At 36.3% G+C, this 24,390-nt stretch overlaps 1 protein-coding gene and 1 pseudogene across 1 annotated transcript in view; both read right to left on the reverse strand.

The window, feature by feature from the left end:
• The window catches only part of ARID2 (AT rich interactive domain 2 (ARID, RFX-like)), a 270,114-nt gene that overhangs the window by 244,712 nt on the left and 1,012 nt on the right, over nucleotides 1-24,390 (reverse strand). The window contains exon 3 of the mRNA XM_006888177.1: nucleotides 23,951-24,048. Within this exon, the coding sequence (XP_006888239.1) occupies nucleotides 23,951-24,048 (98 nt within the window). The remainder of the gene's footprint in view (nucleotides 1-23,950; nucleotides 24,049-24,390) is intronic.
• LOC102872698 lies at nucleotides 4,821-5,514 on the reverse strand (annotated as a pseudogene).

Raw genomic sequence — 24,390 nt, forward strand, 5'->3', positions numbered from 1 at the left:
GTACTGAATGCAAAACTGTCCTCTTTTCTCCAAGTTAATAGAGTTTATCGAGGCAAATTCTTTTGGAAGTGGAGGCCACTCCTGTATCAAGCCTATTTTATTCAGGAGATAAAAAAAAAAAAAAAATCAAGCCTGAGGGAGAGGCCCGAGGGCCCAAAGGCCTTTTAAAATATGTGATCAGATCCAGTCAGGTCACACCCTATTGTGAGCAGATGCCACACCCTAGTCTCAACCCCAAACCAGAAAACACAATTTAGCAGAATCCAGCATCCACTCATCTTCCCATCCTGGGAATAGCCCCAGACTGGCAGCCTTTTTAAATACAAAGCCAAATCCAACCAGCTCACACCCTACTGCAAGCCTCAGTCACATCCTAGTTTCAACCTCAAACCAGAACTTACACACACACACACACACACACACACACACACACACAGAGTATATGTTAGCTGTAATCACATGTATTTGGGCAAACACAGTAAAACATGTGTTTTCTAAAGTCAGATCGCCCAGGTTCAAATACTAGCTACTGAATTTATTTTGAAGTGTGACCTCGAATAAGGTTTTAAATTTTTTTATCCTGCTTCCTCACTCATCTATAACACAAGGACATTAACAGTGTATATGCCAAAGACAGTTTGAAGAAAAAATAAATGCAAATACAGCACCGTTAAAAAATGCTAGCTCATTTAATAAATAAAAAGCAATAAACTTGTTACTCTGCTTTTTAAAAACTCAAAACTGTATCATAAAACAAATATACACTATTATTCAAAGTATCACAAGAAAAGTAGTTTAGCTAGGATACTTTCTAGATAAACATTGCTTTTTAATTGTCCTATCACTTCTTTATCCTGTTATTTTATAATGTGTAACAGAATTCATCTATTGCCTCCTACTTCCAGTAGAGGTCTCCATCTAAAAAATAATATACCAGAGTGAAAACTATAATGTATCAACTCTGAGTTATTAAAAAACAAGCACCCTCCTAATTAGTAGCTAGTTTTATCAAACATGTAAAATTTAAGGTTTTTAAGGCAGAGAACATAAAATAATAGAATATCTGTAGTGAAAGCAAAATACAGAATATCTGCCCTGAAAGTAATTTCCCCCTGATGATGTAAGATATGTAACTATTACATATCTTGCTATCTTACTTACTTAGAAATAATGCTTTCAATAATATCGGAAAGGAGACAAGACCACAGGCACAAATAACAAATGCAAATTTATATCCTATATGAGCCAATTAATAAACACCTATGCCTTACAGATGGTATTGTTATTGTTAAGCACCACCAAGTTGACTACATCACAAATAGCAATCTTCTGAACATCTGATGTGAATTTTGCCTTATCCCCTATGCTATCCTCATTGTGCCTGATATACCTGAGCCCACTGGTACAGTAACTGTGTCAAATCATCCTATTGAAGGTATTCCTATCTTTAAATAACCCTCCACTTTTCCAAGCATGATGGCCTTTTCCAAGGACTGGCCCTTCCTGACAACATTCCCGAAGTATCGGAAACAAAGTTTCAGCATCCTTGTCTCCAATAAACACACTGGTTGCACTTTCTCCAAGACATATTGGTTTGTTCTTTTGCCAGTACACGGTATAAAATCATTAGAATCACCTTAATATAAAATTGAAGTTCACATTTTAAAGCAGCTAAGAAATCCGTGACCATTTTCTAAGTGTATGATTTTAAAACAGAACAGAACAGTTATTCTAATAAAGGCAACTCTGAACTGGCTTCTATTTTTCCTTTCCATCTCTCCCTGATAGTGATCTTGAAGAAGTCAATTAACTTTTAGCAAGCCTGAGATGCCTTTTCAATAAAATAATACACAGCCTAACAGAAAGCAAGAAGCCTAACTTTTTAAAGTATCTTCTATTTCCAAGAATGATGATATAATGAAATAGATTTAGTAACAAGTGCAAATAACTACATACTTTTTGCTTCTATCTTTAGAAACATGCATTTTCTAGATGATGGCACACAGAGTGCAACATTCAAATACAAACTGAAGGGTTGATGGTTTGAATCCATGCAGAGGTATCTTGGGGGAAATGCCTGATGATCTACTTTGGAAAGGTCACAACTATTGAAAATCCTTATATAAAGTTCTGCTCTGGCACACACAGGCTGCCCTGGGTCAGAATCAACTCCACAGCAGTTAATTTGGTTTGAGTTACAGAAAGGAGGTTATTCCCAGGCAACTTCCAAAACTAGCAAGATTATTTAAATTGTTTAATCCTGAGAATCAAATAATGTAAAATCTTAACACATTTAATTTACCAGTGAAATGGATTCACTCAAATAAACAATCATTAAAGTTTTCTCATTGTGACTCAAGTATGAATTATTTTTTCTACAGTGTTGTTGCTGTTGTTTGGTGCCATCGAGTCGAGTATGACTCATAGTGACTCTCTGAAGAAAACATCTGAACCTAGCAGTCCTATCCTGCGTCACCCTCACACTTCCTAACACACAAGAACCCACTCCAGAAGTCACCGTGTCAATCCACCTAGTTGAGGGTCTTCCTCTTCTTCACTGACTCTCCACCCTTGTCGCATCATGTCCTTCTCCAAGGAATAGCACTATTCTAGCAATATGTCCAAAGTATGTGAGGCAAAGCCTCATCATTCTTGCCTCCAAAGAGCACTCTGGCTGCACCCTCTCCAAGATTTATCTGTGTGTTCTCTTGGCCATCCATGGGATGTTCAGTGTTCTTTTCCAACACCACAGCCCAAAGGTGTCAATTCTTTTTCTGTCATCCTTATTCACTGCCCAGCTCTTGGACGCATAGCTAGTAATCAAAAAGACAATGGCTTGAATCGGACACACCTTAGTCCTCAAACTGACATCACCACTCCTCAATAATTTGGAAATTTCTACAGTGTAGATAACCTATAAAGATGACTTTTAAGTGAAAACAATCATTTCAAACACTGAGAATATAAAATTCAAAAATGTATTTAAATTATGAATTTTTCTAGTCTTAATAATATTAAAACAGACAATCATTTAAATTATTACCTTGTTTGTGTGTAACAAAGGGATGGCTGACAGAGAATGAAACAAAGTTCTTAGCAGACAAACAGGACAGGAAAGAGAATGTTCTACTAAAGCTCTGGTTTTGTTTTGTAGCTGCTTTTTATTTATGTATGTATTTATATGTTAAATTCTTAAAACAAGAGAAATATTCAGTGGGAGTAAGACTGAGAAAAACTGGATAAATTATGTATACTGCATCGAAGCCAATGAGGGAGAGAAAAGTTTAAAAGTGATATATTTTAGGGCATTATGATTATCTTAAGAGTTTGGAATAAGGGTTGCAGAGTGGAATATACTCGGGATGGGGGGGCGGGGGGATTGTATACCAATGAAGAAGTTTTTCTTTTGCTTTCCAAAGAGAAGAGTTAACTGGAGGTGGGGTTGGGGTGGGCGGGGAGAAAAGTGCAACAATGAATGAATGGAAATCCATAATCTGTGTAGATGTTCCCTGAAATTAATAATAAAAAAAAAAGGGGAGACATTCACATTCAGATATATGCCCCAAAGTGAAAATATACTGTGGGTATTGTAATGAATGTTATGAAACAAAATGTGTATGAATGATTGAATGAAAAATCAATTTGCCTCATGTACTTTTACTCAAATCATAAAATTTTTAATTTGATAAATATTAATACACCCTGTCTCCCACACTCTTAAAAAAATTCACTACTATCAAGCCAGAACCAACTTATTTATAGCTGACTGTCCAGGGGTTTTTTTTGAATGGCCGTAAATCACATAGGAGGAGACTCGCCATCTTTCTCCCTTGAAGTTGCGGATGGATTAAAACCACTGGAAGGCTCCATCTTTGGATTAATTACCAGTGGAACTAACTCCTTGCAAATTATATAGGCCAAAAAGGGCCTTTAAACATTTTAAATTCAGCATAAGTGCCTCTCATCCAAAAGTGAGTAAAGAAATTAAATGAGTTAAAAAAATAAATAAATTACTAGAAGAGAAATGTGGGAGATATAACTAAATATGACTTTGGATTCTGACAAGGCTGGTGAGTCAGAACCCACTGCTGACCCTCCAGAGTTTTCAGAGGCAGTTAATCACACAGGAGGAGATGTCTCATACATCTTCCGAGGAGCTGCTGGTGGATTCAAACTGTGCACCATTGAGATTGCAGCACAGCTCTTATTACTAGGCCACCAGACCTCCCTGCTTATTCAATATGGGAAAGAACAGTATTACTTATCACAGAATTATTACAATTACAGTTAATAAAACATATCTCTTTGCAAATCAATTTTTAAAAATTTTTAGAAAGCCCAAACATCTCTATCTCATTGCTCATGAGCTGGAACTAATTCATAGCTGATCATCCACTAAATTTTCAGAGCTATATATTATGTGAGAAGAGACTATACATCTTTTTCCTAAGAGTCACTGAAGGCTCTGAACCACCCAAAATGTGAGACCCTTGGGTTAGCAACACAGCTCCCTACTGACCAGGTCACCAGAGCTCTCTAATAAAAATGCTCATCTCAAAAGTCATGGCTACTGAATTGGAACCCATCCATAGATGAGCATCTGTTGGATTTTTTTTTTTGCCATTCTCTTTAATTTTTATTGAACGTACATGTTAAATGTGAATGTAAATGATGCCATACATTCATCTACTCAATTCAGGTTTTAGGTGAAATTGTTTTAGGACACACTGCATAATTTATGGGAAGAGAAAGTTAACTCATCTGCATTTTCCAGTACATTCCTGGGTAAAGCTCTTGTGAGAAAGCTGTCTCTGTAACAGCTAAACATACTTGTTCAGACACTCAAGCAGATTCCTTCTGGCCTCCTTGATGTAGGGCTTGTCTGCTGGGGACACATCTTCTTGCTTCCGATGCACAAACCCATGCACTTGCCCAGAAAATGTTTTAATTTGGTCAGTTCTGCAGTGGGCTTTCAGTTTCGGTGTCAGAAAAGAAACTTGCTGCAGATAAATGACATTTTCTGTGAAAATTATCACTGTGGGGTTCCACAATGCCTAAATGTACTCGAAGTCCTGGATTATGCCATAGACCAGCACACCAGTTTGAAACTCAGGAGTGTGCGGCCATTAGGCAATGGACAGCAATGACTCCCCAGTAAAAGCCCACAATGCTGCCGAACTTCTGGATATCACAATGAAACTTAAGGAACCTGAGCACCATGTCTACTTCCCTGTCCACCTTCTGGGTGTTCCGAGTCGTAACCTACTTCGGGAAGGTGGACCTCTGCTGCTAGGAATCCACGCCTTCTGCCCCACAAAGATGTGAGGAACCACACTGGTGTACTCATTGGCCATGATCATGCTGGCCATGTACCAAGTGTTGAAGAGTTGCCACTACTGCCTTGTCTGTGTACAATGTACACCCTGATGGGCTCCACGTGGACATCCTGTCCCCAGCCACAGAACTCCATCCTGTGGCCAATGACACCCAGATGGGGTCAGCTTCGTTAGCCATGGCAGAGACCAATGATGACCCATTTGCCACTGCTGTGTTTGCTCTGAGAGAAGCCTAGGACCACAGATCCTCCCAGGAGCATGGCGACTGTCAAAGAGCTGCAGTTCACTTGCCTGGCGACACCAGCATGGCCCCAGGACACTGTCACAAGTCAGCCTCCCATCCACTAGATTTTTCAGGCTGTTAATTGCACAGGAGATTGCCATTATACCCTCAGAGCCGCTAGTGGATTCAAATCACCAGAGATGCAGACTTTAGGTGGGCAGCACAACTCCCTAAGCAAGCAGTGTCAAGCAGTATTTTATTCAATAAGAAAATGCTAGACACATCAAAATAGTCAATGTCAAAACAAAGACAACGGCTTCTTCTCCAACTTTTCCCCTACTAATTAAAGCAACTGGACAAAATAATCAGAAGTGTGAAAACCACAAGGTATAAACTACAGATATAAAAAAATCTGCAGATGACATACTAATACAGTACATTGTTTAATTTTTAAAAGACAAGTTACAAAACTACTATCAAAAACCTCAAAATTAATTGTCACTGAGTTTGAACCAACTCAAAGTCGACCCTCCAGAGGATTTTCAGAGGCTGCAAATTGCAAAGAGACTGCTCATCTTTCTCCCTCAGAGCAGCTGGTGGATTCAAACCATCCTGTCTCTGATTTGGCAGCTCAACTCCTTACAATAGTATGCCAACAGAGTTCCTTAAAACTAATATAAGTAGTAAAATAATTTAACAAGGCAGCAAATCATATATAAACATAAATTATCAACAGCTTTTCTATAAACAACAGCTTTTTCAATTAGAAGACACAATGGAAGAGAAAATCACATTTGTAACAACTACAAAGATATTCACTTGAGAATAAATTTAACAACAAAATGTTCTAAATCTATATAAGGCAAATTTTAGACTCTTGCGAGATACAAAAAAGATCTGAGCAAATGAAAACAATGCCCTTGCTCTCAATATCACTGACCTTAAAACAGTGACCCTTGTTCTCAATGTCATTAAATGTTAATTCTCTTACAGTATCCAAATTGATAAAGTATACAAAGAAAAAGAATACACAAAACAAAAACTAAAGTCTTGGATTTTTTAATATCTCTCCTCAAAAAAAACCCTCACTATTCCCATCTCATATGGGAATGATGCTACCAAGTATCAAAACATAAGGTAAAACCTCAGTAATTAACTAATGGTGAAGATACCATTTCTCATTCCTGCATGGGCTGAACTTGACAACACAAAGTAAAGCTGTAGGGAAGAGATACTTTCACACACTGCCCATAGAAAAGCAAAATGGTTCTCTATTACAAAACTATATGCACCATAACCAAACACTTAAGTGAACGAGTCACTATGCTTGGGGGCTTAGGGCCATAGCTTATGGAGAAATCTAGACAAAAAGATATAAAGTCTCAAAACAACTATGAGATATCATCTCATGCCAGTAAGAATAGCAAAATTCAGCAGAGCAGCAAACAATAAATGCTGGCGAGGTTGGCGGAATCTAGAACCCTTATTCATTGCTGGTGAGAGTGTAAGATGGTGTAAGCCCTGTGGAAGGAAGTATGGCACTTTCTCAAAAAGGTGCAAATAGAAATATCATTTGTCTCTGCAATTCCACTACTGGTAATATACCCCAAAGAAACCATAACTGCCACCCAAACAGATATATGCACACCCATGTTTATCACCTGCTTTGTTCACAATAGTAAGGAGTTGGAAACAACCTAAGTGCCCATCAACAAATGAATGGAAGAGAAGCTGTGGTATGTTCACACAATGGAATATTACACTGCATTGAAAAACAAGGAACTCTTGAAATATTATTCAAAATGGGTGACCCTGAGGACATTATGCTGAGTGAAATATCTCAGTCATAAAAGGACAAATACTGCATAGTGCCACTATTGTAAAACAGGACTGACATCGGGGTAGGGGGGAACTGAGAAAGATAGGATAAATTATGTCTGCTGCACTGAAACAGATGAGGGAGAGAAGTGTTTAAAAGGGATATATGATTAGGTATTATTGTCATGAGAGGAGTCTAGAACAAAGGCTACAAAGTGGAGTGGTTTTGGGGAGAGGGACTGTATAATAATGAAAGAATTTTTCTTTTACTTTTCCAAAAGAAGAGCAAACTGGGGGAGAGGGTTAGTCAGGGAGAAAAGTACAAAAATGAATGAATGGAAATCCAAAGTCTCTGTAAATTTTCACTAAAATTAATAATAATCATCACCATCAAAAAGCATAAAGTCCACAAAGACAGTATTCTACATTTTATTGAGATTAGCAGGGACCAGGTTATTAATATCTTTTGAGAAGTCATCTGCATCCAGAGCAGACTAAAGAAAACAAAATACTCCAGGAAAACATCAAACCAGACCAGTAATGAACAACACCAACCACAGCTTTTACTAGCCTGCAAACAAAAGAGCAGATAGTACTTAAACTATCACCTATTCTGAATGAGATAAAAAGGTCTAGAAAAAGGGTAAGAAAAAAAATGGAGAAAATAGTTAATATTGGCAAGAAAAAAAAGGGAGAACCTGACTTCTGGTTGGTAGAGACTGGTGGAATTCCCAAGACTATGGCCCTTAAAAACCCTTCAAACATGGAACTGAACTTATTCTCAAAGATTATCTTGGAGCTAAATAGCAAGCTAATAAAATAAACAGTAACACTTGTGAGAAAGCACTCCTTCCAACAATAAACCATAGAAGCCTAAAAGGACAGCATATGCCTAAATAAAAAGCTCAGAATGCAGAAAAGAGGCCATAAAAATGATGAAGGGAACTCAGAAACCTGGGGAAGAAGTAGAAAGAGAGCTGCAAGACTGAAGGAATCCTAACTAAAGCCACAGAAATGAAAAATGCTTTTCTAATGACTGGAAAAGAAGGTTACATTGTAAACTTTTACACAAACCACAACTGAAAAAATTTTTTAAAGAAACCAAAACAAAATCCAAAACCTACATATGCAGGTAAATTGTGAAGAAAAACAATGAATATACCATGAACTGAAAAAAACAAAAAAAAACACAACCAAACACATTTGTCCCAGAGTTAGTATATCCAGAGTGTTGATAGGGAAAGTTCAGCTCACATTTTTTAGCACATTATCAGAAGGAACCAATTTTCAGAAAAGGACAACATGCTTGCAAAGGAAGAGGCTTAGCAAAGGGGAGGAAGACCCTAAAGGAGATGGGTTGTACTGACTGCAACAATAGAATAGTTTTACACATGACAGAGACTGTGAGGATGACACAGGCTCAGACAAGGTTTTCTTCTGTCGTACACCGGGTCCCTATGAGTCAGAGCTGAGAATACCTAACAACAAAAACAACAAATGTTTTTATTCTTGACTGTTGGGTCAATCCCTACTTTAGTAGCGATTTACTCTAAAGAGATACTTTCAACAAACTGAAGAAGGTATGCATAAGGTAAATTAGATTTGCATTAAGTTACTGATTACGTGAAACTAAAGATACTGGAAAGACACTAATAATTGGAAATACAGGACTTGTGGAATAAACTAGGATTCATTTACAACAGAATAGTTTAAAAATGTTTTTAAAAGTATCCATAAAGAGATTTAAAGTGATATTTAAGATAAAAAAATAACTGGAAAAAGACTAAATACTAAAACAGGTGTGCTTCCTTCAATTTAACTGTAAGAATATGTGCAGACATATATAGTGATATGGATATAGATGCTAAAATTTACAAACAGGAGGAAGGCTCACCAGAAACTAAGAAAACTGGTTTCCAACACAACCTGGATAGGAATGCAGTGGGAAAAACAAGGAAAGGAGCAACTATATACTACGCAGCTTTTAAAATTTTTTTAATTTTATAGTATTAAGGGTTTTAAATATATATAAATAAAACTATATAAACAAGCATGTGGGAAAAACAAGAAAAATTTTTACTGCATCCAAACACTCAGGGGGAGCAAATATGAATTCAAGCACTTTTTATGCTGAGCACTGTCCACTGGGTATTGTGCTGTTAAACGTAAAAAGGTTGTTCACATCCACCAGTGGCTCCATGACAGAAAGACAGACCATCTCATCCCATGCAATTTATGACTCCAAAAACCCACTGGAGTATCAGTTCTAACTCAATGGCAATGAGGAAGATAAAAAACAGCAAAACACGCAAATCTGTTGATTATAGAAGTTTGTTGTTGATATGTGTCCTCGAGTAACCTGTGACCCACAGCAACCCTATGTACAGCAGCTCTGAAGTCTGTCCTGTCCTGAGCCAGTCTCACTGACTGTGACACACCTACCTTCACTACCCTAGTTACTATACAAATTCATTACATTGGGGTCTTCCTTTCCTGCACTGTCCCTCCACCCTTCTGAGAGTGATGTTCTTCTCCAAGGATCAGTCCCTTCTAGCCACATGCCCAAAGTATGAGACAGAGTTTCAAAATCCTAGCCTCCAAGGAGAAACTTGGTTTCACTCACTCCAAGACAAACTTATTTAATTTCTTAGCAGTCCATGGTATGTTCAAGACTCTCCTCCAGTACCACAACTCAAAGGCATGGATGATTCTGTCATCCTTAGTCACTGTCCAGTTCTTTGACGCACAGCAAATAACTGCGAAGACCATGGCTTGGATCAGTTAGGCACACGTTAGTCTCTAGACTGACATCGTATTCCGAAACCATTCTATACCTGTTGTAGAACTGAGAGGATGAGTAACCACACTGTTCTAGGGAGCCAGAGTTCTCACTGTGGGAGAAGGGAAATACACAGAATGGAAGAAAAGACAAACTAAACTGTGAACTATATCTACAAGTGTCAGTATATCACATGATTTTCAAAAGATGTACTTTAAATAATTGCATAAAAGAGAAATACATTTCTAAGTTTTGTAACTTAGAAGCAAAAATATTCCAATACAAATGAGCATACTTAATACCGAGATCTTGTTTTCTAAATACCACTCCGTACTAAAAAGAATATGAACTCCTTAGGAAAACAGGGTTGTATAATCAAAATGCATGCCAACCCTGAATATCTTAATATCTGAAGTTACAGAAAGCTGAGAGCTCAAAAATGATAGGAATATGTTAAAAGGGCATATTGGGACAATTTGAACAATAAAATATAAAACAATTATTTTGACCCACTGTATAAAATAAAAAGGTAAGCTACTAGTATAGTGCCTTTTCTGTCAACCTGCTAACTAAAAAGCCAGTGGTCTGAATCCACAGGGTGTTATGCAGAAAAAGATGGCTACTCTCCTCTCCTAAAAGTTTTTCTTTCTCTTGTTGTCAAGTCAGAATAAACTCATAACTGATCCTCCAGTGAGTTTTTGGAAGCTGTAAATCAAATGAAAGAGGATGCTCGTCATTCTCATACATGGACAGCTACTATTGGGTCTGAACCACTTGACTGGAGATGCATTACAAGACTCATGATTTGGAGAGGGGAAAGGGAAACAATAAGGTTGCCATAAAAGACATCTTTCAAACAACTAGTAAAACTTAAATGAAGTCTATCTATGTTAGATAATGTAACTGCAATCATGTTATTCTTTCTGAATTTGCTAACTGTACTATGGTCATATAACAGGATGTCCTTGTCTCAGATAACGTATATTTAGTAGTAAATTGGCATGACATTTGTAAATTCTTCCTAATGGTAGAATAGTGACAAAAAATGTACGTATATGAGAGTATGTAGACACACATACATTTGTGCCATCACACATAAAAGAAAAATATAAAACAGTGGCAAAATATTAATATTCTATTGGTTAACAAAGATGAATAGGAACACAGAGACAGAAAAATAAAAAGCAATTTTTTACAATAGACAACATGGCATGAAAAGTTCATCACCTCTTTCCCCAGATTAGGCTTTCCCAAAATAATCCTGATTTTTAACTACTGTACTAAATTATACATTGGTGATATTGGGCTTCCTAGACAAAATACTCAGAAATTTTAAAAAGTGTGAATTTTAAGGATGGAGGTAGGTGTGTCAAAGACAATTAAGATTGGCACAGGACAGAGAAGGGTTAAGGGCTATTGTATATAGGGTCTCTGAGTTGCAGGTAACTCAAAGGCACATAAAAACAACAACAACAACAACAACAAAGTTCTAAGTTGTCTGGTTCTAAGTGAATATATTGAAAATTTATCTGATTTATGAGCAATTAGTGCAAAATGTGATGAATATGAGCATTTTTTAAATATGAGCATTTTTAACAACAAATTTAAATTCAGCAAATTTCTAAAGTGCTACAAGTTAGGTATTTTCTGAATAAGGCCTTACTTTATGGTCTCTCCTCTCTGCCCCAACTTAACAGATGAATGGGGTGATGCACTTTATACAAAAATCTTTGTTGTTGTTGTTGTTGTTACATGCCATCGAGTCACCTGTGACTCATAGTGACCCTATGTACAGTACTCCTAAACCCTGCTCTTTCCTGTGCCAATCTCACTCTCAGACACACCTACCTCTATTACCCCAGTCACTGATGAATCAATCCACCTCTTTAAGGGTCTTCCTCTCCTGCACTGTCGCGCCACGCTCCCATGTATGACATCCTTCTTCAAGGACTGGTCCCTCCTTGTAACATGTCCAAAGTCTATCAGACGAAGCTTCAGAGTCCTTGCATCCAAGGAGCAGCCTGGTTTAAACCTCTCGAGGATGAATCTGTTTGTTCTCCTACCTGTTTATGGTGTACTCAATACTCTTCTCCAGCACCACAGCTAAATTAAGGCATCAATTCTCCTTCTATCATCCCTAGTCATTGTCCAGCTCTCTGACATATAGCAAGTGATTGCAAAGACCACGGACTGTATCAGGCGCATCTTAGTCTCTAACTTATTTCTATTATTGAGGAAGGAGGTAGAAATTCTTCCCAAAATATTTTATTGTTTCTAAATATATAATACACATCATCTTTGTATACATTATCAATGGTGAGCAGATCCTCTTAAGAATTTACCAATTACAATGGCAAGAACTCAGAAAGCCAAGACCAGAATCACAGAGATTTGCTTATTTTGTTGTAAAATGTAAATTCAAATATTAGATTTTACAATCTTAATCCAATTCTTTCTCATAAAAAATATTTACACAGTAGCTTCATTATACAATGACAAAAATCACTTACTAATAGAAACAAAAGCTCAAAATAGCATTGAAAAATCTGAAGTCATTTAGCAACTATGGATGATGGAGGTTATAGAAGACAATATTTTCTAAAATGCAAGCAGGTTTATTACCAAGAAAGGAAATGGGGAGGTAGAGGTAGAAATATGTGGCTTAAAAATATATATACTTTTCTGACTAACAATTATGGCTGGCATTTAGGAATGAGAATTAGATGTAACTACAGCTTCTACTAGATATAACCTACAGCTTATCTTTTCAAGTAGCTCATATACCCTGGAAGAAAAACATTTGACAGGTATAAATAATTTTTTCTTAAGATTTATTTTTCCTAAAATTAACTAACAGCAATTAGTTCTAAACTTTGACATGATTAAATCTCATGTGACAGAACTCTGGAAAATGAAGGCAAAGTGTATTAAAAGTACTCTAAGTGTGTACATTTTTTCAAATTAACTAATCAGTACTGGGATAGTTAAAATCCTCACTAAAGACTAAGCAGTCAATACCATTAAAAAAACAAATGGAATTCTTGTGGGAAAGAATTTTATCAAATCATATATATATATAATCATCTTAGTGTGGATAATTGAAGAAAAGTGTATTTCAAATTAATTTAATCCAAACCATATAAAAAGTAAAAAGTTAGGATGAATTAGAATTGGTAATTCATTTACCACTTTTTTCCCCTTTAACTGAAGTGAAGCCCTTGTTGTATTTTCTCAAGAGCACATGGATAAAGTATAGGGTGTGTCCAGGCTTTACTTAGAGGTGAGGTGACAGGTGCAGATTGAGCAGGTGCCCCTAGACCAGATGCCACATACAGGTTTTGTTCTGGATGTTGCTCTAGCCAACACACTGATGCCAAGTTAAATCAGTTATATCAGCAACTAAATTGGTTTCATTACAATACTTAAAGCAGCTGCTTTCAAATTTCAATGTACTTAAAAATACCAAGTGTTTGTGTTTTTTAATTTAAATACAAAGTTCCAGGCTACTAATACCTGAAACCATGGATCAATCTTTACAGGACTAAAGAGATAATCAGAAAATATGCCTCATGATAACAAAAAAAAAAAAGACATTACTAATTAAGCACACCTTAAAAAATTAAGACCTAGTCATTAGTTTTCAAGGTATGTCTGGGGCCTAATGGGTAACGAGCTTGTGCTAGAAACTTGAAGATAGACAATTTGAATCCATCAAGCTGTTCCACAGGAAAGTGATAGGTAATATCCTCACATGTGATTTAGAGCCTCCAAAAACTCACTGAAAGGTCAGTTTTGGGTCAGTTCCAACTCAATGGACATCAATCGGTGAGTATCAGTTTCCAAGTAGTATAAGGGATAGAGGAACAAGTTAACAGCCACTCTTTTTAGCTGTCCTGGTGTTTATTCGTAGGAAGCAGTCAACCAAATCCAGAACATGGAGCAGTCTAATGAAAAAATGACCCTTTACTCCAACAAATTCAGTGACAGAGTGGGAAAAAGAAAAGGGAGCTATTAAAAGACTAATAGATAAAACAGCCAAATAATAACAGATTTTTCCTGGGACCTCAATACAAAATTCTTTTCTGGTTAAGTAGTTGTTATTATGTACTGTCTAGCTGAAGTCTTATAGGAGTAGACTGTCCATCTTTCTCCCGCAGAGCAGTGGGTAGATTTGAACCACGTAACTTTCTGTTGATAGCATAATTCTTTACTATTAAGCCACTAGAGCGACCTGTAAACATTGGCTTAGATATTAATAGAACTATACTGTTATTGTGTACCATCTAGTAAGAACTGACTCACAGCTGACCCTCCTACAGGTTTTCAGAGGCAGTTAACTGCACAGGAGTAAAGAGTCCATCTATCTTCTGCAGAGCAGATGGTGGATATGAACCACATACCTTTGCACTGGCAGTACAATCTATCATTTTTTGAGTAACAATTCAGATTGCAGTATCTATTTCTATATAGTGCCAAGAAATTTCTTTTCTACCAACAGATTATAGCAATGTACTCAGCCAACAACACAAATCTTGTATCAGTTCACAACAGAATCAAGTTGAAAAAATGTCCAAGCAAAAATAAAATTTCTTTAACTGATTTAAAATAGATTAATTCATGTATGGCCATTTTAAAAATACAATTCTTAGAAAGTTTGATGAAATCTATAGATAATCAGAATTCTACTTTTATGAATTAAACTGTGTCTCCCAAAATACCTGGTTATACTGTAAGTATAACTGTAAGTTAACTGTAAGTATGTGTTGAATACTTGGTTATGGAATCATGGATATGATCCTGTTTGGAAAAGTTTCTTCTGTTATGTTAATAAAGTCATACCAATGCAGGGTGAATCCTAAACCTAATCACTTCAGAGTTACAAAAAGCATAACAGACCAGAGACAGAGGGAAAACCTATGTAGGGAAACTCTTGTGTCTAGTAATAAGGAGCTGCACTGATACCCTGAAGGCATGCAGTTTGAATCCACCAGCTGCTCTGCGGAAAAGGGATGGGCAATCTCCTCCCTCGTGATGTGCTGTCTCTGGAAACCTGCTGGAAGATAACTATGGGTCCTTTCTGACTCAATGATACATAACAACAACAACAATAAGGATCAACAAGCCAAAAATTGCTGGAAACTACTGGACTCTGAAGTAGACAAAAGAATCTACCCATAAGGTCACTCTCTAAATTCATACTCTTAGCCTCCTGAACTAAAAATAAATTGCTGTACTTTAAGCCCACCCACCTGGGATATTTGTGTTATAAGAGCAACAGTAAACAAAACTGAGAGTAAGAATCTGCTCAAAATCATTTTTTCTATTCCAAGTCCACCCCACCTCAAACAAGGGACTTTTATTTTCTAAGCAAATCCCCTCAAGGGCCTTTTATTTTCTAAAAGAATCCATTAATAAAAATCTTATGATAGATAACCAACACTCACTACTGTATACATATTACTACTGTATACTTATTTCTTATGCAGAATAAATTTTATCAATCTACCTATTTCCCGACCACTTACTTCTACTACAGGAAGCTCTACTGGCCTAATAGTTACGTAGGAAGTTATACTGTCAACCCAAAGGCAAGTGGTCTTAGTTCACTTGCTGCTCTGGATGAGAAAGATGGACATCATTACAGCCTCTAAATACCTGCGGGATAGTCAACAGTCAGTTCCAATTCTATGACAATGAGTGTTGAGTTAGAGAGCTCTGGTGTAAAGAGATGTCCTACCAACCCCGCCGCACAAGGTTCAAATTCACCAGCTACTCAATGGGAAAAAGGTGGACAATTTCCTCCCCTGCGATTCACAGCCTCTGAAAACATTCTGGAGGGTCAGCTCTGAGTCAAACCCAGTAGTAAGTACATAACATAGATAAACAAACCATCCATGTTACTAACATTGGTTTTAAATCTAAATGTACTTTTGCTCAGAAAAAATATCATTTCAATTTGCAAAGTAATTTCTAATTGCAATATCTTCATTGTTTTTTAAACTCAGTAAGTCTGATCTTTAGTTGCTTTTCCCTAGAATAAAAAGTAATACGACGTCTCAGTTATTAAAGTCATGGGATGAAAGAAATACAAAACTTTTTTTTCAACAAAGACAATAATTATTCTATAAAACAAATTGATAAATGACTCTAACAAAATTCCCCAAAGAGAATTTAAGATTAATTTAAAACATAAAAATTTTAACTATAAATATTATGTCAAAAATAGAAATACCTTCAAAGAATTATGGGCAATAAAGACAAAGAATTCGCTGACTGAGAGCTACTGATTCAAGTAAAAATCTGAAACGCAAAGAACTATCTTCTATAGAGTAAAAGAATCAAATAAAATTAACTGAGACTTCCTTTGTTGTAAAAAATATCTTGTCAACAAAAGAATTTCTGCCTAACACTTAATATTTCTGTCATGAACATATATTTTTGCCATTAGACTTTTGTTATAGTTTAAAAAGGGAAAAATATTAGCATGCATCTACAATGACATTTTCCCCAATTCTGGATCAACCAAGACCACTTTGAGGATACAAGGTCAACTCTTCCACACACATTTGTATTTTAATAACTCTACCTTTCTCTCCTGACACTGAAAATCTTAAAGTCCCCTCTCATAACTATTTTTTTATGTTACCAATATAACTTTGCACAGTCATTGATAGTTGTGCAAAAAGAGCTGACTTAAAAGTCTCAATATATTTCCGTATACAGAAAACATACAATCACCTCTTTTTCCTCACTGTTTTACATATTTTAAATTTTTCTTCCTAAATTTTAGTCTCTTCAATTTCTGGGTTCCTAAACAATGCTCCAATGGATAAGGCAGGGGTATGGAGGTGTTAATTAGCAATGTTTACCAAATTTTTAGGGTTCCACAATGCCCATTAATTAAACAAACTTTTAATTAGTCCTGCAATCAGGCATCTCAAATTTAGTTTTATTACTCAAGCCATTTTGCTTTTTTCCAAAGAAACACACTAACATATAGGGAAAGTCTGTATTTCATAAAACCTACATTGGAAATACCTACTCTAACTAACCTTGAATACCAAATAATGAAGTAATGACAGTGGTGACAAAAGATGCAGAGAAATAGACTCCTATTCCTTAGTTCTTTCTGCCAAATATGCTCCTTAGTTCTCAAGGTGAGAAACTCCATTCTAGTCTTAAACTTTAGGAAGCCTGTAACCACTCTGGGAAAAGCCACCCGAGTAGTCTTAACTCAATAACGACAATGCAAAATAATTTTCCTAGCACATCTAAATGCCAAGGAATTAATATGCTTTCCCTTCCTTACCAAAAGTCCAACTTCATTCTATTTGGGAATATAAAAAGTCCATCATGTGATATATTTTTCTCTCAAAGAGGTTATAGTGGATTTTACCACAAACTAAAAAAAAAAAACCCACTAAACTCACAAAGAGAAAAAAAGGAGGATTATAAAGGAATGCTTCAATTTAGAAATCGACATTTGTAATCGATAGCGAAAATACAAAATTTCAATTAAAAAAACCACAGGTATTTGAGTTACAGCATTTTTAAATTCTGTTTGTATCACTGAAATTCATCATTATGTTGGAAAAATTCAAGTTCATTTCAATATTAAGTAAACTCTATTTGGGAGCAAAGTTAAAAGTCTTTTGTATTAGCACCAAAACATGGTTTCTAAGACACAACACTAACATAACTGTGCTTTGATCAGTCTTTCAACTTTATCTGCTTTCTATTCCTCCTGTCAACAAGTCTGCATGCCCTTTAAAATGCAACAGAATATCAGAAGATATCAAAATTAAGTTCAATCCAAAAGAAAGATTGTTTACAAAATTCAATTTAAAATAAATACTAGAATAATTTACTCAGATATAATTCTTTTAGAATTTACTCAGACATAATTCTTTTGCTCTATCAGTTTTGTTTATCAACTCACAAATTCAATGCCTTATTACTTATTAAAATTTCTGAAATTTCACCTCAAGTAATTCACAAAAGGCTTTTTGTATAAAATAACGGATCTACATGGTGAACATTAATTACAGATGACATGAGTGTGTTCAACTTATTCCCTTTACCTGATAAACGTCAACTTTTTCTATTAGTATATATTAAAGTCAGTCATTGCTGTGGAGTCAGAAACAACTCACAGCTGACCCTCAAGCAAGTTTCTAAGGCTGTAAATCACAGGAGAGGAGATTATCCATCTTTCTCCCAAGGAGCTGCTGGTGTATGCTAAGCACCAGAGAGGCAATGCCTTTGGGTTAGCAGCAAAACTTTCTATAGACTAGGCCAACAGAGCTCCCTTCAAATCTACCCAGAAACATTGCTAAAGAACGGCCTAATGATCTCCTTCTGAAAGATCAGGGCCACTGAAAACTTTACAGAACATAATGTGACTATGAAACACACAGGGTCACAGGAGTTGGAACTGGCTCTGACAATTGATTTGGAGGGGTGGAGAGGGGGAGGTAGTGGGACTACATGGTGATGTTTAATGCACAAGAAAAAGAAATTTGCAATTCAACTGAAAATCTATTGTTACCAAGTGCCTAGTCTAGTAGAATACAAATCATAGCAACCCTATGAACAACATATCTGAACCCAGTCCTTCAGAAGATGTGCCATCTTCATCATCTCCGACACACTTAAGCCCACACTGCTGTAGTCACTGTCTCCTCCATCTCATTAAGGGTCTTCCTCTCTGACCCTGACCCTCCTCTACCTTTTCAAGTGTGGTATCCCTTCCCAAGAAGCAGCCTCCTAGCAACATGCTCAAAATAAGTGAGACAGAAGTTTCACCATCTTTGCCTTCAAGGAGCACTCTGGCTGCACTCTTTCCAAGACAAGTTTGTTCCTTTGGCAGTCCCTGGGAAAAGCAGTTCCAAAGCCACAATTCAACAACATCAACTCTTCTGTCCTCCATATTCATTGTCCAGTTCTCAAATGCATAGCAAGTGATCGAAAACATCATGGTCTGAATCAGGTGCACCTTTTTATACTATGGTGACTGTTGTTGTTATGTGCCGCTGAGTCGCCTGGAACTCATAAGGACCCTATATACAACAGCCCTGCTCTGTCCTGTGCCAGACTCACTGTCTCCAACACACCCACCCCCATTACTCCAGTCACTGAATCAATCCACCTCATACAGCGTCTTCCTCTCCTGCGCTGTCCCTCCACCCTCCAAAGCATGACGCCCCTCTCCAAGGCCTGATCCCTCCTTGCAACATGTCCAAAGTATGTCAGACGAAGCTTCAGAATCCTTGCCTCCAAAGAGCAGCTTTGGTTTCACCCTCTCCTGGATGAACCTGTTCGTTTTCTTAATAGTCCATGGTATATTCACTACTCTTCTCCAGTACCACAGCTCAAAGCAATCCAATAATAAAGTTTCTGACTACTCTAAAGGTTGCTGCCGTCCAGTTGGCCCTCGTTATCCCTGCCACTCATGTAAAACAGATTCGATTATTATAACACACAGGTTTTTATAGGCTAATTTTTCAATACCTGCTGGGGTTTTCTTCTCAGCATCATAACAACGTAAAACCTCTACTGACGTAAGTAGTAGCTGCACATGAGGTAGGTACTCTGACTGGAAATTAGACATGGGTCTCTAAGGGAGTTCTGGTGGCCTAGTGGCAAGAAGCTGTACTGCAATCCCAAAGGTACATGGTTCGAATCCACCAGATGCTCTGCCGGAGAAGGAGGGACCATTTCCTCCTGTACCAGTCAGATCTGATTTGATGGTATATGCACAAAAAATAATAAAATTTAAAAAATAAAATAAAATAAACATGGGTCTCCCACATGGAAAGTGAGAATTCTTCTACTGAATGATCACCACTGCCCTCAACCTAGACAAGTACACTGTAAAAAGAATCCTACTTTAAGTTGCAGTACCGGAACACCAGTAATAGTTTTGCAAAATAAATTATTAAATGTTTATTCTACCTCCTTTCCAAAACATCAAGTATTATAATGAAAGTATCAACTTAACTTTAGATTGTACTATTGGTATTAATCAAATTTCTTCAAGCAGTATTTGAAAATCCTCTCTAAATGTTTACACTAAATATCCAAATTAACTGAAATATGAATAAGAAATGGTTTCTTTAAGATAAAACCAAAACATCCACTAGGCATATATGGAATAAACTGGACACAGTCATATGTAAATATAAATGTACTCATATTTAATATCCAATTATATTTTAATTTCTTAAAACTATTTGTGACTAACAAATTGAATTCACAATATTTACTAAATAATACTGAGTATGTCACAGACACAATATTTTTATCCAATTAATGAAAGCTCCTAGTCATTTAACTTTTTTATACTTCATCTACAAAACGTATAGACAATTACACCTTAACCTCTTATACCTAAAAGGATATACTAATAATAAGCATCTGTGGAGCACACTAAGATAGAAATTCAAGAAAGAAACTAAATGAAAATAAAGTTATTGTTGTTGTTGTGCACTACCAAGTTGGAACCAACCCATAGCTGACCCTCCAACATATTTTCAGAGGCAGTTAATCACATGGGAGCAGACTGCCCATCTTTCTTTCCCCCAGGGAGTAGCTAGTGGATTTGAACTGCATACCTTTGTGCTGGCAGCACAATTCCTCACCACCAAGGCACCAGAGCAGAAGTATAATTTCAAACACCCCAAACTAAATCCACTGCCACTGAATCAATTCTGACTCAAGGACACTGTAAGGCAGAATAGAACTAACTATAGGTTTCCAAAGTGGTAAGAAGCGGTGCTGCAATCCAGAAGGCATGTGGTTCGAATATACCAACTGCGCGGTGGGAGAAGGATAGGCAACCTTCTCCTGGACAATTAACTGCCTCCAAAAACCCACCCGAGGGTCAGCTTATGGGTCGGCTGCAACTCAACTGTACACAACAACACAGTAACAACTCCTTACTTAAGCAAACTGCCTTATCGTCTCAACCACCAACGTTTCTGTTAGCAGTGAGTGCTTTACTCACTGCGCTATCAAGGCTCCTGGAGACTATACCCAAAATCAAACCAAACTCACTGACACAGTCTATACCAACTTACAGTGATCCTCTTTCTGGTTTCTGAAGCTATAACATTGATGGGAGATGTCCATCTTTCTCCCTTGGAGAGGCTGGTAGTTCAACTCGCAACTACTGGTGAGCAGCCTGACATTTTACACATTATACCTCCTTTAGACATACTAATCAATTTTTAAATAGAGTACATGTTACCAGTTGGCACTTCAGATTTTTAAATCAAACATCAACATTAAAACAAATAACATCTACATTTTTAATGAGCCTTAAAGAAATTTTTGCAGACAATCTATAAACAAAGTTATGTTTTCATACAAACAAGACAGACAACTTCTGGCAGACCACTAAACTCCAGACCACCAATTGTATATTTAGTGATCGTGTCAATGTTTTTATCAAAACAAACATTAAAAACATTAGAATATACACGAGGCCAACATAATAGTTTATAATCCCTTATTTAAGAATCTAGAATATTACAAAGAACCATTTCAACATTAATAGTAAAATTACAGGGGTATGGAACCAAAGATTAGACCTGCAGAGTTAAGGAGCAGTAACTCATTCTCTAATGGTTATTATAGTGTCAACAAGATCTTAAATTTAAAAGTAGCTAATATTTTTTAAAAATTCTTCCACCTGAGACATGAAATCTACTGCATTATTTGCTCATCAGAAACTATGATACTCAATTTGATGAAGCAGAAAGGTAACAGGTAAACTTGCAAAGTCACTGGATTACTATTTCTTAAAATACTTGTCTTTAGAGCTTGCCATCCTTTTTGGCAGCTAAGAATTTTTGGAGTAAGGTGTAAAAACTCAGTACAATAAATGTTCTCCTACAATATTACACCAGTAGGAAAAATGTCTTTCAAGGTAGATAGCATCCAATTTTTGACCCAGCATTATTTCTTTGCATTTCCTCACAAGCCATGCAAATATTCACATGCCTTTATTTTCCAAAACAAATGCTTCAACTTTTTTCCTAGTAGCCTAGCTACAATTGTATAAAAACAAACCTGGAGAATGACATATAGAGGGAAAACAAGTTTAGCTAAGGACAGTTCCAAAAAGCAGCTTCTATCAGGAGTATGAAGCCAAAAGAAATCTAAAAATGTAAATAGTGGCAATCTTTAAATTAATTAGTATCTATAATCAAAAGCAATGTGTGATCTATCCCAAAATAAAAATTCCAAGTGGAAAAACAGCATTTGACTTAACTTCTGTAAAAAAATTAGAAGCCTATACATTTAACAGACAATACTAAAATATAAATTCTTCAAAAAAAATAGACATCTCATCAACCATCTACGTGTGTGTGTGTGTGTGTGTGTGTGTGTGTAAAAAAAACACCTTTCAGGTATTAAATTTTGGTTAATTAATCAATCCAACAAATATCAAATAGTTCAGACTGTCATAAAGGTAGAATACATATTTACATTCAGAATGGAAATGAGCATGTGGATGCAATCATAATACAGAATCAAAACTCTCTATTTTGTACCCCAGAGCTAAATTAGGTGTTTCAAACGTTAATTTTGTTTTGTTAATCTCATCTTTTCTTTAAAAGTATACTCTGATATACCTACCTCCCATTAGATACCAATAAAGTACGCTTAATATTTCTTGATTTCTGAGTAATTCAATAACTACTCCACAAAGTTCTATGAACTCTTTAGCTTCAAGCCTGAAGTCAATCTAAACTAGGTAACAGAAAAGGCACCTGTGCAATTACTGCATTTCCTATTTCAGAATGCTGAACATGACACAGAGTAACTGCATTTTGAGCAATAAATGCAAAACTCAAATTATGCAGTTACATTAAAAAGGCCATTCTATAACATCAGTATTAAAATAAACACCTATAATAGTATTTCAATTTTAAATAACAACTACTATGTAAGGGCTTTATATAGGTAAGTAAAGACACAAAAAGAGACTCATAATAAATCACAATATAAAAATATTCCTGGAAAAGAGGGGGGGAAATCCTACTTAATCACAAAATAACTAAACTGTAGCACATGCCAACTGAATAAGAAGTTTACTTTGCCAAATAAACAGTCAAAAAAGGGGAATGAAATCCAAATCACAGTATCCTGTTTCAAAGTATTCCCAAGTTCTCCTAAAAATACTGTCTTCTCAAACATTTTTATGCCACTCAAAAATCACAAAAATGAGATTTTAACAACAATCTGGTCATCTAAGGTACTAGGAAATACTCTTAAAAACTACTCAATGACAGTTCTACAAAAGGTTTCATTTAAAAAAAAAAATTCTGAAAGTCGTAAAAAGTAAAGGAGTTTCCAAAACAAAGAAGAAAATTTCCCAAGGGATACAAAGTTTCATTAACTATTTTAACTCTTACTAAGCATCAACTCTGCCATTCCGTGGCTATCAAGTAATCAATAACAATGTCACAAAAGAATGTTTACCAAGACGAGGGGGGGAGGTGGGTGGAGTGTCACCTGTAAAGATTTTGCATAAAAACTATAAACAATCCAAAAATAGATGAGGAAAATTTTCATCTCCTACAAGCCTAGTTTATTTAACATTGGTAAGAATGAAATGAATAATTGATTAATTTCAACTGTGTTGGATGCAAGGTTGAGTTTTTGGTTTTTGTTGGGTTTGGGTTTTTGGGTTTTTTTTGGCCAAAAAAAAAAAAAAAAGAATCTTTCCCACCAAATTCCATTCAGCCAGTTCTTTCCAAATACTGGGGAAGAGTGACTACTACTCACCGCAAGTAATACTGTTTTAAAGCAAAGGCAGCGTTAGAACAACTTCTGGGAAAGTTGAACTCTTCAACAATTTCTCCCCACTGGTTCTTCTCAGAAACCTATTAAAAACACAGGCACACTTGTCTGAAAAGGCACCATCCAAGAAAACTGTCTCCTAACTATGAAATGAATACCCATTCTACAGAGATCTGCAGATACCTAAGTCATCGGTGGGTATTTCGGATCGATTCGCAGGCGTTGCTCAGCAAGAGCTGCTGGAATCACTGTGTTTTCACCCGAGAACCCAGTGCTGAGCAGCACTTGTTTTGTTTTTATTTTTTGGGGGGGGTGGTTGGTGGGTTTGTTTTGTTTTTGAAGCCCGGACAATAACCAATCGCAAGTCCCTCTGTCGCCCCCTTTTAAATCTCAACGCGGTCCGTTTACACTTTAAAAAAAAAAAA

The sequence above is a fragment of the Elephantulus edwardii genome, unplaced genomic scaffold, assembly GCF_000299155.1.
Source record: "Elephantulus edwardii isolate Elephantulus edwardi_28Jun2011 unplaced genomic scaffold, EleEdw1.0 scaffold00065, whole genome shotgun sequence".
In the NCBI taxonomy this organism is placed as follows: Eukaryota; Metazoa; Chordata; class Mammalia; order Macroscelidea; family Macroscelididae; genus Elephantulus; species Elephantulus edwardii.